Source organism: Cydia fagiglandana, chromosome Z, assembly GCF_963556715.1.
Source record: "Cydia fagiglandana chromosome Z, ilCydFagi1.1, whole genome shotgun sequence".
Taxonomy (NCBI): Eukaryota; Metazoa; Arthropoda; class Insecta; order Lepidoptera; family Tortricidae; genus Cydia; species Cydia fagiglandana.
The window spans coordinates 5361641-5377096 of record NC_085959.1 but is presented as its reverse complement, the minus strand read 5'-3'; the positions used below and the strand labels follow the sequence as shown (position 1 = coordinate 5377096).

Below are 15456 nucleotides of genomic sequence, written 5' to 3'. Positions count from 1 at the left end.
CGATAGCGTTTTAGCCTAATATAGTTATAATAAAAGTTCACATGTCACAAGCTTGTTAGTGGTGGGACGTTCATAAAACTCGGTTTCTTGCGGCTTTTCCGTTTTCAGACAATTGACTAGGAACGTCGGTAGAACTTAGTCCCATTACGGCCATTACCTATTTTGAGACAATGCAGTAGTGGCGGGACATCCATATCCATAGAACTTCGTGGTCTCCTCCGGCTTGCCTGTTATGATCCTTTTTTTATTAAGTATTTACGTTTTTGAGTTGGTATATTAAAATAGGCAATTATTAAAACCTCCCTACCATATCGATAATCGAACATCGACAAAAATCTTTATCAAATACTTTTTTTGTCCGACTCTACGCGTTTTTTACTCGGCCACTGGCAACACTGTCCTTCCGACCACACGAACTTGTTCACCGTTGGTTCGGTTTCATCGTTCACACCGCCAGCGTGGTAAACGTCAATGCCAAGACGGTCTTATATTTTTAACGTAAATAGCACATCCGTACGCTAAAATGGACTTTTTCAACAAAAAAGTGAGTGTTCTGAAGCTTGCCGCTGTGGTTTTACTATGTTTGCACCTCCCAAGCCCAGTGAAAGGTAAGTAATATGGTGTTACTAAAGTAAACAAAGAATAAACTGTGTATTTTCGAACAGTTGAAGCCTTGTTCTCGTATGTCGTGACTCAAATCTATTCGATGCTAATTGTTAATTTGCCAACAACATAGTTTCGTATAGGCCTACGCGGGCGAGCGAATTGTGTTTATTAGGCATTATGATGAGTCCTGTGCATGATGATATTGATGATATAGTTTTAAAAAGTCTAGACTTTTCTATGGTTAATAACTTTTTTTTAATCTGCGTCTTGGTGACTCATTTCTCATTAGAGGACACTTGGATGCATACAAGATGCTTTGATGAAATCAGAGCCGTGATAACATATTGCAAAGCTGGCTTGCTATAGGCTGCATTTTTATCTAATCTATATGCAATGTAAACAAGTAGCTAGTGTTTTTATTTTCTCGTTCATGTATATTTTAAACCTTAACACACATTGTAAAGAAACTTTTGATAATATAGCTACATAGGTGTTGTCGAAAACAAAAGCTGTTGAATTCTTGTAAGATTCGTACATGCCTAGCCACTAAAATCAGTGTTTTGTGTCGTTTTCAAGCAAAGGGTACCACATTGTTGCTTAACATAAAGACGAAAATATACTTGTATATTTATACAAATAACTTGTCAAAGCGTCCTTATGGCAAGCGGCAAAGTGTTACCTTTTGCTTAAAAATTACACTCACCAATTGCAGAATGTAGTACAAAATTGTTTTCTATTGTACCTATTGTATTGTATTGTAGTTCGGGCGATTTTCCGCAACTCGACGTCTTGCGCCTATTTTGCGTGATAGGGGGTGGACTAGTCTTGCCAGCCCAGCTCCTCGAGGAATCCTATCAAACCTTTGATGTTGAGTAGGACCTCGGGGAGGTCACTCGGTGATTGTACCTATTATTTTGGAATGGTTGTATTTGTCATGCTACTTCAGTCAACCTCAGTAATTTTTGTGCCGAGACTGACTGAAATAGCATCATTCATATGTTCCGTGTAAATACAATGGATAATAATATTAATAATTATGGCAAGAGGCCTGATGGGATGTCCTTAGTTCCTTGGAGCAGGCACTGTCCCACCTCAAACCGACCACCAAAAACTAATATTATAAATGGTCAAGCAGATCTTGTCAGTAGAAAAAGGCGGCAATTTTAAAAAATGTAGGCGCTATGGGATAGCATCTCATAGAAAATTTGATTTTCTACTGACAAGATCTGCTTGACGAAGTACATTATAATTTATTCGTGCAAAAGAATCAGATTTGTAATAATTATAATTCAAGGACAGGGTATCAGTTAGCGTTGCCAAAAGCGAACCTTGTTATTTTCAAAAAAAGTCCATATTACCGATGTGCCCAAATTTATAATAAAATACCCCCAAATATATTAAAACAAAATAACAATACTAGGTTCAAAAATATAATAATGAAAATTTTAATACAGAAATGTTATTACTCAGTTGACGAGTTTTATAAAGATAATATAAATGAATTTGATATCGCATATAATAATTGACCTTAGCCTGCATTGTTTTGTTATTTTGTTTTGTCTAAAATTTATAAAGAATTATTAATTAATTATATTGATTTATTGACATCTAAATGATGAATTTGGAGGAATTTTAATTTTTTTTTTCTAATGACTACAATTTTTACGATTTTCAATTGACTTTAAGAATTTTGTGTAATTATATAATAATCTAGCGTAATTTTAGTATGTACATACATCCTTGCTTTGCCCTTACAGGGCCCATGTGAAACTGCTTATAATATTGTGTAACACCTATATTACCATGGTCGCAATAAAGTATTATGAATTATGAATTATATTGCAAATAAAAAAAAATACGCACACACTCTTACGAAGTCATCATAAACTGAAACCGAAGCGCCCCGAACTGATCCTCAATTATTGTGTTATTGTGTCCTTTTATTTCTTTGTTAGATTAATTGCTGTAAATTTTCTTTGCGACAATAAATGACTTTTTTTAGGGTTCCGTACCTCAAAAGGAAAAAGCGGAACCCTTATAGGATCACTCGTGCGTCTGTCTGTCTGTCCGTCTGTCACTGTATTTTTTGGAAACTACTGGACCAATTAAGTTGGGCATATGTAAATTAGTGACCCAAAGATGGACATGTTTTTTTTTTTAATTCTAAAACGCATAGGTTCGAAGTTATTTAAGAAAATAGCCAGAAAATAACAACCCCCCCCCCTTTATCTCTGAAAATACTGGGTCAAAAATGTTTAAAAAAAATACACTAACTAGTTCTTTACCTATAGATGACATTGACAGGAAAACCAATTAGAAATGTGCAGTCAAGCGTGAGTCGGACTTATGGACGGAACCGTAGAAGCGCGAGTCCGACTCGCACTTGGCCGGTTTTTTATAATGAAATGTTTTAGTTTGGGAAGCTGTCAAGCATGTATGTTAACAATTCTCTTGACAATAACTAGGCCACATTTGTTGCAGTTATTGTGATAAAACAACGGTTTTCTGCTTTTAGTCACCTTGGCAATGAGACATAACTTTTACTTACTATAACTTTGCCCCGCATGTGGATAAAATACAAAACAACTTTCTCATCAGTTTTTAAACAATCAAGAGAGCTAAATCAGCTGGTGTCGTAATGTCGGTATCGTCTTGGGTCGTCCCATTCGTTTTTCGTCAAGTTCTTAAATTAGTCCTATTTTGCTTTCGTCACCCATTCGGCTTTCAATGTAGAATGAGTGACGAAAGCAGAATATGACTAATTTAAGAACTTGACGAAAAACGAATGGGACGACCCAAGACGATACCGTAATGTCAATGTCCAGAGAGCAAAAGTGTAGACTATACGTACGGAGAAGCGATGCACCATTATCGCCTTATACACCTGCGTACCTTCTCAGAGTGAGTTGATAATACAATTTGATACTTGTGTAACTGTCTGTACTATCACGTTACTGTGATAAGGTCGTATAACCAGATAACCACCCACCGCTGTAACTTGACTCTGAGAATGACCAGAGAAATGTACCTACGCTCGAGTTCACAATCTTTACAAGTCAACGTTCCATAAATATATAGACACAACCTTAAAGTCGGTTCCAGACTCAAGGGGCCCACTGATTAACAGTCCGCAGGACGGTATTGGCCTGTCAGTTGTTCGCAACTGTCAAAATTTTGTTCTAACTGACAGGCCGATACCGTCCGGCGGACTGTTAATCAGTGGGCCCCTTAACTGAGCTCCCTTCCAAGGATTTCCCGAGGGTCTACATGATGGGGTTCTTCAAAAAAGGAGTGTACAGGTTTTTAAAAGGTCGGCAACGCGCATGTAACACCTCTGGCGTTGCAGCCATGCGGTAGAATGAGATAGCAATGTCACTTGCTCCCTCTAACGCATAAATGCGTCCCTTGGAGTGGTCGGCGTTGGCCCATCGTTTAGAGGAGCCATTACATGCAACGTTTGTGCCGGAAACATCCGCTGTCGGTTCTTAGCGCGCGTCCACACGTTGACGCTATATTACACGTAATCTTATCTTATCTAATCTTATCTTACATTACACGTTACACCAGTCTGGATTCGGCTCTATTGTCAGTGTCAACAATTAATGGGATTGGCAGCTGTCAAAGGTTTGCATAGATGACGATGATGATTGGCATAAAAATTATTTAAAAAAAATAAAGATTTTGAAATAGAAATAATATATTCGTGAGCACAATCACAAAATAAAAATTTATACAGAACAGAGAAACATAAAAAAGAGAAAGTGCCACGAAATGGTCTCACCTCAGCATTGCTGGCGACTTCCAGCGCTGATCTTCAGATGAAACCAGCCGGTGAAACAATCACGACATGTAACATAAATATAACAACAATATACATACACAATTTGACACAATTCTAGGGATTGACAGGGCAAGCTATGCTGGCGCCATCTGCTAAATACTACGACCGACCCCATTCACTCATTGTCAACTCGGTTTTCACTTTCGGTTACAGTTGAACTAAAGACCAATATACACTGCGCTCTCCATACGTACAATACCCAGGTTTCTGTAGGCCCAGTATATCTGGTTTAAGCCGGCCCTGTTAAACGTCACGGGTCAAACACCTCAATTAAGTTTAGTACAGGAAACTAAACAATTAACTATGGTTTAAACTCCTTTCATTGGGAGGCCGGTGCCCACTGCTATTGCGTGTTTTAACACGTTAACAATGACCGGTGTAGCCTAGTGGATAGTGACCCTGCCTAAGAAGCCGATGGTCTTGGGTTCGAATGCCGATAAGTCTTCAATAACAGCCTGTCGTCATTAATCGCAAAACGTGACAGTTCCGAATAACTGTCAGGAATCTGTGAGCCCCTTTACCGACACTCACACTTTGGCATTTATAATATTATATTACCCCCTTATTCATAGATTCGCTACAAACCTCAATTAGCTAAAAACCATTTGTCCTTATATGTCATTTTGACTTATGTATTTGTAAGAAAGGGATAAAACATAATTTAACTAAATCAGGCCCGTAAAGCTCGAAGTGAGTGCTAGAGTGGAGACCACGGACTAGCAAGCGCAGCGTAGGACGTCCACCCACAAGATGGACGGACGACCTTGTTAATGTCGCCGGAAGACGCTGGATGCGGGTCGCTTCCAACCGGCACGCATGGAGATCCAAGGGGGAGGCCTATGTTCAGCAGTGGACGTCTTATGGCTGAGATGATGATGATGAGGCCCGTAAAGTGTTGTGGTTTTTATGAATAAGGGGGTTATTATGGATATTAAGCGCAATTCCGCAAGGACTCATCAAGCCTCCGTATAAAGACACGTCAACAATTTTGTGGGTTTTATCAAAATACTACTAGCATACATTGTAATGTTAAGGTGACAGTCCATTTCCAACGACAGCTGCACTATTGTTGCGACGTTACTGTCATTCATTTTAAGCCGACCACTGACTAACAGTCCGCCGGACGATATCGGCCGGTCAGTTGTTCGGAACTGTCAAATATTTGTTCTAACTGACAGGCCGATATCGTCCGGCGGCCTGTTAGTTAGGGTCGGTTGCACCAAATTGTACGTATCGTTAAAGAGTTCGCTAAATTTTTATGTATGGAAAGTTTCATAGAAAAGCGCCGGGGCGCGCCGGCTGACGTTGATCAGTCTGTCAAATGTGGGTGGTGCAACTGGCCCTTAGTGGTCGGCTTTAGTATGGAAATTGACAATTACATCGAGGTGCAGCTGCACTACTAGTACGAACGCGTCGGTGTTACTGTCAATTTCCATAGTAAAATGAATGGTAGTGCTGCTGTCGTAAATGGACTGTCACCTTTATGCAACTGTACTGGAGATGACATACATGCAAGCTTATACACAGTAGGTATTAGCTGAGATGCACTTTGCACTGTAGTAACAATAACATTGATTATATTCCTGTAAAAGCGTTCTTGCGGGAAACCCTAATGTGCAATTTCATTATTAAGTGACGTATTCCAAGAATTAATATTATTCTCTATGAGGAAAATGTGATAACTCCTACAATTTACTTACCTACCCACTAGGAATTCAATATTTTTTGGGGTTCCGTACCTCAAAAGGAAAAAACGGAACCCTGATAGGATCACTCGTGCGTCTGTCTGTCTGGCTGCCTGTCCGTCTGTCACAGCACATTTTCTCCGAAAGTACTGGACCAATTAAGTTGAAATTTGGTACAAATGTAAATTCGTGACCCAAAGACGGACATCTTACGTAAACAAATTAATTTTAACATGGGTAGGAGGCCACTTTTGGGGGGTAAATGAGAAAATTAAAAATTAATGTTTTTTAAAACTAAATCGTGTTACATGTCAAATGAAAGAGCTCTTTTTAGGGTTCCGTACCCAAAGGGTAAAACGGGACCCTATTACTAAGACTTCGCTGTCCGTCCGTCCGTCCGTCCGTCTGTCACCAGGCTGTATCTCACGAACCGTGATAGCTAGACAGTTGAAATTTTCACAGATGATGTATTTCTGTTGCCGCTATAACAACAAATACTAAAAACAGAATAAAATAAGGATTTAAACGGGGCTCCCATACAACAAACGTGATTTTTGACCAAAGTTAAGCAACGTCGGGAGGGGTCAGTACTTGGATGGGTGACCGTTTTTTTTTTGCTTTTTTTTGTTTTTTTTTTTGCATTATGGTACGGAACCCTTCGTGCGCGAGTCCGATTCGCACTTGCCCGGTTTTTTTAATTTCAAATATATATTTTTTGTAATTTTAAAATAAATAGTTTAGAAGTTATTTAAGAAAATAGCCAAATAATGGCCATTCCCCCTATACCCCCGAAACTACTGCCTCTAAAATTTGGAAAAAAATATACAAAATAGTTCTTAAAATACATTGTTAAAATTGGGTAATGTACGGAACCCTTGGAACGCGAGTCCGACTCGCACTTGACCGGTTTTTTGTAATAAGCTTGTATTTTAATCTTATACCTTTAAAAGAGGAATTCTTGTATATATCGAGGATCTCAGAAACAGCTAATGAAACGGCTAACGGCTCGAAAATTTGCTAATAGGTATACAGTGTGGAAAGGTAAGTCGGGCCCTGGCGGAAAACTACCTTAAATCCTTAAGCTAGCTCATTTTACTTAAAGGAGACATTACTTTATTTTTTAAAAGAAACAAAACTGCATACAACACAATTTACAAGTGTGACAGAGAGGGAACTCATCGAACGTGGTTCGCGGTAGGCCCTCTGATATCTAAGCCCGTATCGTCTAATTTTCCTCATACTAACCGGTCTCAGCTTGACCTGTCCTCAACTGCCATTTAGAATTATTATTAAATGTCCTAAAAATATACCTAACACTGGTGACGTTATTATACACTCGGGGACCATTAAAACCGGTCAGTTTCTATACAATTTCCATATTGATATGTCCTGTATTTATTGGTGTGGAGTGTATATGCATAATTATACTACATATATTTAGATGGGCAGCGTTCGGGAAACAACGTAGTTAGGGCCACTTGCACCATTTACTAACCCGGAGGGGGGGGGGGGGGTTAGCCGGTTAAACCTGGAGTTACCTTGGTTACCAGTACAAATGAAATGAATGAAATGAAAAACATTTATTTTCAGGCAACTATTGGCCCATAGATAAATACCTTAAAACTAGCATACATATTAATACAAAATATATCTTAAAACTAAAAACAAAATTATGGCTGCGATGCAGTTCGCAACCCCGCAGTGTCAGGGAGCCGGCCGCGGAACCGCCGGAACTTGACACCCTTCGGCCAAAACTCCTCCTTGGTGAAGGTCGCTAGTTGTTCAGTCGGAACGCTCAGCACAAAAGAATTAAAATTCACATTGTGTCGAGATTCCAACTTCACGACCCTCAGGATGAATCCGGACTTGGCTCGTACATACTTCACGATCTCCTCGACCTTCGTAAGGTAGTGTAATCGATAAGTACAATATGACACTGGGTTTAAGGTTTAACAGGTTAACCGCGGGTTAGTGGGATAGTGCAGGTGGCGCTTAGTAATCTAAAGGGGCCCACTGATTAACAGTCCGCCGGACGGTATCGGCCTGTCAGTTGTTCGGAACAGTCAAAATTTTGTTCTAACTGACAGGCCGATATACCGTCCGGCGGACTGTTAATCGGTGGGCCCCTTAAGTAATATCTTCTGGTAGATGTATAGTCGTCATGAGATGTGTCGGAACGGCCAATACAAAATGTGTGTGAAAATGCGTCAAAAAATTGTAAATTTAATCGGACACCTTTTTAAATCTATACCGATAGTCCTCGTGATTGGATCCGGGTATGTCCTTAAACTACATCCAGGACCCGGGTATGTCCTTAAACCACGTCCAAGACCACCGGTGGACGGGCAAGCAGCGTCCCTCATATTCGGTGTAGGTACTCGACTGCGATCGCCAACCCGCCTGCCAAGTGCCAAGCGTGGCGATTATGGCATTCACCCCCCAAAAAAGGGGGAGGCCTACGTTCAGCAGTGGACGTCTTATGGTTGAGATGATGATGATGATGAGTCCTAGTGATTCTGAGTAGAAAAAAAAACCTTAGAGGGTTACCTATATTGAAGGAATAAACATAAATGGTACCTTTTTTCTACAAAATGTGTCACGCATCCGCGGAACATCCGCTTTATTTCGAACATCGGCATCTGCATCCGCATCCGCATAAAATCGATGCGGAGCATCCGCATGATGCGGATGTCGACCAAGTCGGCAACAGGAACGTTTAGCGGCGGTGCCGGCGGCGTAAGTGCTAGGTAATATCGTCATTATATATAACGAAATCGTCTAGATCCCGAAGAGTCGCCCAAGATACTATTTACTATATAATAAAACGCACCTATATCCTTGCTCATATACTAAACGTTTCGTTTTTTTAAAATAAAAAATGCTAAAAATGTGATATTTGACGTTTTGTAAGTACCAAATCTTGACATCCGCATCCGCGGATGTGAGGCTTTAAATATCCGCATACAAAATCTGCATCCGCAACATCCCTGATTGCAAGGAAAGTAGATTCAGTCGCCAATATCTGAACGCGCATTCTAGCGCCTTGATTGCATTGTGTTCAGATATTTGTGAGTCCATTGGTCGCTCCGATATATCTGAAGGCGACTGTACTTGTAATTGAATTCGATTATCTTCCATTAAGCGGTTTTCTTTGTAATTGTGGGAATGTCACGTTAAAAAACCGGCCAAGTGTGAGTCGGACTCGCGTTCCAAGGGTTCCGTACATTAAGTCCGACTCACGCTTGACTGCACATTTCTGATAGGTTTCCTGTCATTTATAGGTAAAGAGCTATTTTGCGTATTTTATTCAATATTTTGGACCCAGTAGTTTCGGAGATAAAGCGGGTGGGGGGTGGTCATTTTTTAGCTATTTTCTTAAAAAACTTCTAACCTATTTGTTATAAAATTATAAAAATAGATATATTTGAAATTCTCAAAATGAGCTCTGTCATTTGATATATAACACGATATAGTTTGAAAATAGCCCCATTTTTAAAATTCATTTGATTACGTTACATGTCGGACTTTGGGTCACTTATTTCCATATGTGTACCAAATTTCAACTTAATTGGTCCAGTAGTTTCCGAAAAAATAGGCTGTGACAGACAGACAGACGCACGAGTGATCCTATAAGCCTTATAGCCCCACAGGAACCTCAAGAAGGCGTGTGTTGTGGGTACTCAGACAACGATCGGACAACGTAAAAACGTTCTAACCGGGACTAGTTAGCCTACATTGAAAACGTTTTTATGGTTCCGTACCTCAAAAGGAAAAAACGGAACCCTTATAGTATACACTTATAGTATATAGGTACGGAACCATAAAAACTAGGGATGTACCGACACCGACTAGTCGCCGACTAGTCGGGAAAGCCGACTATCCGGCCACATTTGTAGTCGGCGATTATTAGTCGGCGACTAGTCGGCAAAAATGGCCGATTAGTCGGCACTTTATTAGTGAAAGAAAAACAGAATAAAAGAAACCAACAGTTAATATTTACCATATGTTTTATGCCTATTTTACCAAAATACCTATACAGGGTGTGAAAACTTTTGTTCATATAATTGACCGTTTGATCGTTATCGTATGGTGGTGGACTGGTGTTTTCCTCTACAGGTCGATCTCAACTGATTCTCGTGTAATTTCATGGCTAAGTTCTATACTTAAAGGATTTTATTATAATTCAGTTTTTGTTTTTTTTTTAATGGTGGAGCCATGGGGAACTATTAATGTTATTGCAAAATTTAGAGACTTATAAACAGGGCACGTTGCTCGTAAAGACGCTGAGGCTTGGAAATACCTCCTACAAGTTGTACCGTGTAGTGACGGTCTGCTCATCAGGATCGCAAAATAAAATAAAAGAAAGACAGAAATTGAACGAGGATTCTTGTGATAGGTCTTTGAACCTATAGAGAACACCTTTTAGCCAAGCTAATATATGAATAGCGCAACCAAAAGAGCAAAACTATTGTTTTTCACCTGAACTTATACGAAACTAATGATATGGCCGACTAGCCGACTAGTCGGCCGACTAATCGGCCATTCGAGCGCCGATTAGTCGGCTAGTCGGCTAGTCGGCCAAATCAATAGTCGGTACATCACTAATAAAAACGTTTTCAATGTAGGCTATAGTCCCGGTTAGAACGTTTTTACATTGTCCGATCGTTGTCCGAGTACCCCCCACACAAGCCTTCTTGAGGTTACTGCGGGGCTTAGTGAATTTGTGTAAAAAAATCCTTTAATACTTATATCCTCTAGTCGCCCATACGTCAAACCTTGCCAAGCAAAATGAAATTTTATTTTGTCAACACAAAGTTCGAATTAGAATGGAACAGGATACCTTTTTATGGGTCTCTGGGCGGCTAGAGGTTATACCTAATTAGTGGCATTATCACGTTTTTATCGCAAGTATTTACAGGAAACACTCCCGACATTTAGGTAGGTAAATAAAAGTATTTAAAATTTTAACAAAGTTTTGATAAACAGCATATATGAGGACGTTCCTACATGTACATAATAAATGCGAGTTCTCCAAAACAAGCATAGTTAATTAGTTATGTTGTGTTTGCATATAAGTATAAGTATATCGTAATACTAAAGATTCATCAGTGTAATTAAAAAAAACCGGGCAAGTGCGAGTCGGACTCGCGCACGAAGGGTTCCGTACCATAAAGCAAAAAAAAAAACGGAAAAAAATACAAAAAGAAAACGGGCACCCATCCAAGTACTGACCACGCCCGACGTTGCTTAACTTTGGTCAAAAATCACGTTTGCTGTATGGGAGCCCCACTTAAATCTTTATTTTATTCTGTTTTTAGTATTTTTGTTGTTATAGCGGCAACAGAAATACATCCTCTGTGAAAATTTCAACTGTCTAGTTATCACGGTTCGTGAGATACAGCCTGGTGACAGACGGATGGACGGACGGACAGCGAAGTCTTAGTAATAGGGTCCCGTTTGACCCTTTGGGTACGGAACCCTAGAAAGTAAAGACTTATAGGCATTGGCTTATTATTAAAGTTTATAGTGAGCGAACTAGCTCAGTAAATCATCTTATTTATCAGATTTTACTGTCTAGGATTATAATGTACACTAGATAAGTAAATATTTTTGTAAAATTTATACTAAATAAAGAAATTAAAAAAAAAGTATGTACGGGTCTAACAAATACCAATGATAGAGGAACTTAAAATCTACCAATTTGACCCCCATGAACATATACATATAGAAAATTAGTGGTTTTAGAAATATATCTTAAATGAGAAGGGGTTAGAGAAACACCGGGGCAAGAAGAACACTTTTTAAGTAATTGTCCGTGTTTGTTTTGCCCCCAGTTAGGGGTCATCCATTAATTACGTCACACGTTAAGGGGGTGGGAGGGGGTCAAGAAAATGTGACATGTTGTGACATAGGGGAGGGCCAGTCACAAACATTGTGACGTCATTTTAACTTCATCGCTATTCATCAGTAACCAAAAATTAATTTTTATTCGCTGTACATTTAAATAATAAGGTTTTGGAAGTAGGTAATTTTCGTTCCTATTTGGTTTTGTGTTATAAAATTACTAATATTTCTTTTACCAAAAATATTTTTTTATAAAAAAAAAATGCCGAGTTAGTATTGCCGATTTCGTTGAAAACAAAATTGCCTAAAATGTGATGTCACACCAGGTGGGGAGGGATTTGCAAAATGTGACCAAGTGTGACAAGGAGGGGGGGAGGGGTCAAAAAACCTAGAAATTCGTGTGACGTAATTAATGGATGATCCCTTAATAAACTATGTTCTTCATATCCCATCTCTATAAGGAAATAACTTATCAAATAAGTAACGATACCATTCGATTCCTTACATTTTTATCCAAAAAAAGAATGTACAGCAACTATATACATAAACGCAATATTTCACCGACAAAAACGCAATTTTCTTGTTTTGCCCATACTTCAAGATGGACGCTCAGTGACCTTGACGTCACGTTCACTTATCGTTTCGTTAGGATAGGAGCATTTCGCGAGTGAAATACGACTGTCGGACTTTCACTATCATTTCTGACTTTTGCATTGCTTTAATACAATGGGTCCCATATAGACATTTGATCCTAAACACAAACCTAATCGATTGGTACCATAAATGAAAATTTGTCATCTAGCCCTAGGCCCTAGCCTATTGTAGCAACAAAAGATGTCTTGTCCACAGACTTAAATATACCCTAGATGAAGCAAATGTCACGATTTGTATTGAAACCAAGCGTGCCGACTTTTTACCACCTACTGTGACGTCACAGTAATTTAGCAATTTAGTGATGGGAAATCCTAACCGATTCAAAGACACCAACGCCCCTCTGCCCCGCTACGAATCAACTGTCTTGCTCATACTCATAGATTTTATATCTGCGGTCTCGCTCGCTCACTCCCCGCTCCCCCGCGAACCACGCCAAAAATCACAAATCGATTGTCATGAATGACATCGATTTTGTGACAGACGAATGATAAGACGGACGAATGATAAAAACGGACGAAAAGCTTCTTCCCAACTTTTCCCTTCAATGAAACTAGTATTTTCAAAATCTATGAATGGATCATGTGGAAAACAAAAATAATGAAAGTTTTTTTAACACAATAGAAATTTATAATCATTCTAAACGTATAAACATGTCATCGTATAGGTAAGTTCAAATTGCCCTCATTTTTAAAGGTGTGTAAAATTAGGACGTTTTTTTTAATCAATAACTACTGAAACATTTTTTATAATAGTTATCATTCATCTGTCCGATATCGATTAAAATCGTTTATTAGAAGCGATCGGTAGAACGAACAACACTAGTCGCTAAATTTGACAGACGAATGATAAATGGGCTGTACCCCGAAGTCGTAGCTATGCGCGACAGTATCGCTGTTCCGATATTCATCGACTCTTTAACACACAACGTCAGATCAAACGCTCAAAGCAAACGCGCAATGTAATGTAAATATAGTTTTGTAACGTTAATCTGTAGTTACTTAGGTACATTATTGCAAAAATAACCTGAAATACTTAAAAAATTGTTTAAAATGAATTCACGCATAATATCATTTTAAAATTACTTACCTGTGATAGGAAATATGTCCTTGCCCTTGAGTGCTTGCAATTTTTGGGCTGTTGCAGTTAATTGTCACGCAACGAGTTGCGTGACAATTAACTGCAACTAATTTTTTACGGACTATCGGCTGCTACAACTGACGTGCGTGGACTGTCAATAGCGACGGCCAACCTCGACGCTTGGTCAGAGTTCGGACACGCGAAGTAGATGCATTTGCGTCATCTAGGGTATATTCAAGTCTGTGGTCTTGTCCTATCTATATATCTATCTCACCTTAACTAGGCGTGGCTCACTCCGCGATTTCGTCGCTTTGCTACAGGTACCTAAAAGTACATCCGTTCGACCCCAATTTTGGGGTTTGCCATAAGCCGCGCGTGGCGCTGTCGCCACCTAGCGGCCATATCTGTGCTGATCGTGACAGACGCGTTTTGTTAGAGAGTGAGTCTTCTGTACCTAGTACTATTTTTTATTCTGTGCCTTAACTTATGTAATATCCTAAGCCATAATGTGTATTTTATGAGTGTGTTTGGGTCAAATTTTACCAGCAATTGTTCCAATGTAACAAGATTACTATTCAACATGTGTCAACCTAATTGTAGAATGTCCATCGGCGACGCCGGGCAATTATTACCATTCAACATGGCGCCGAAACTAGACCGTCGTATGTCCCCAGTTAATGATGCCGTACTGGGATCTGCTTCGTTCGAGCGCGTAGTACAATTGATCTTCGTAATTGTTACCCGCGAAGTTGTTATGTGAAATACTCTCTGGACTATTAATAGAATTGTAGAATAAAAAATAGAAATGTACCTGAAAAATTACTTTTTCCCGCCCGTTAAATTCCATATATATCAGTTGGTTTACATCGTCTGTAAGGTCAAGTTTTTTTTTGAGGGTAAATTCTTGAAAACTGGGCTTTCCGCCAATTCTTGTGGGGTCGGCAAACTCTTGAAGAGAAGAATCTAGGTATCTCAAAGAGCCACAAAAGTTGATGTTAGTGGCGTTATTTCTTTTACATTTTTTTCGTCTGGAAGAGCCTCAATTAGGTAGGTACAAGGAGCACCATGAATTTCTATAATAATATTTAAATACAATATTTTCTTTTTCAGCAACATGGGAATACAGTACCCACGAGACCGGTATAGATTTCGTGCCGTACCGTCAAAAGCGGGACGCGCCGCCCCCACTGCCGAACGCCGCGCCGGAACCGGCGCCGGCCGCGCCGAAAATCGCCGACGCGCCGCCGCCGACAAACGCCACGGTTGAGGACAGCAATAGGACTACTAATCTCACGGCTCCCACAAGTAAGTTGAAATAAAAATTATTTGTTGTGAACAAAAAAAAAAGTTTAACTCTCTTCCAGGCCGCACCAATCTACAAGGTTTGCCCAAAAATCCCATTAATCCTGCTTTGATGATTCATTTGATGACAAGTCATATTTCCCGAAAGTCCAATTTAATTTGAACCCTAAAACCAGAATGCTAAAGTTGAAATTCTATTGGCACGTATGTGGTCGATAAAGAAGTTACTAGAGAAAGGCCTCAAGATTACTAAAAAATTTTTGGCTACCGTTTTCAAATCAAATCAAATATCATTTATTATCAGGCAACTAAGGCCCATAGATACACCATAGATACCTTACAAACTAACATACATACAATAGTAATATCTTACAAGCTAAAAAATTATTTAGGCGACACGGCGGTTTTGTGATGTGATGTGACGTAAGCTAGTTTCATGATTACCTT

General features: G+C 39.4%; 1 protein-coding gene across 1 annotated transcript in view; it reads left to right on the top strand.

Annotated features, from left to right (window-relative positions):
* The first annotated feature begins 405 nt into the window (after positions 1-405).
* Positions 406-15456, top strand: part of LOC134678735 (plexin domain-containing protein 2) — a 48942-nt gene continuing 33891 nt past the window's right edge. Inside the window, exons 1-2 of the mRNA XM_063537415.1 lie at positions 406-608; positions 14818-15012. Coding sequence (XP_063393485.1) covers positions 524-608; positions 14818-15012 — 280 coding nt within the window. The 5' untranslated portion in view covers positions 406-523. The remainder of the gene's footprint in view (positions 609-14817; positions 15013-15456) is intronic.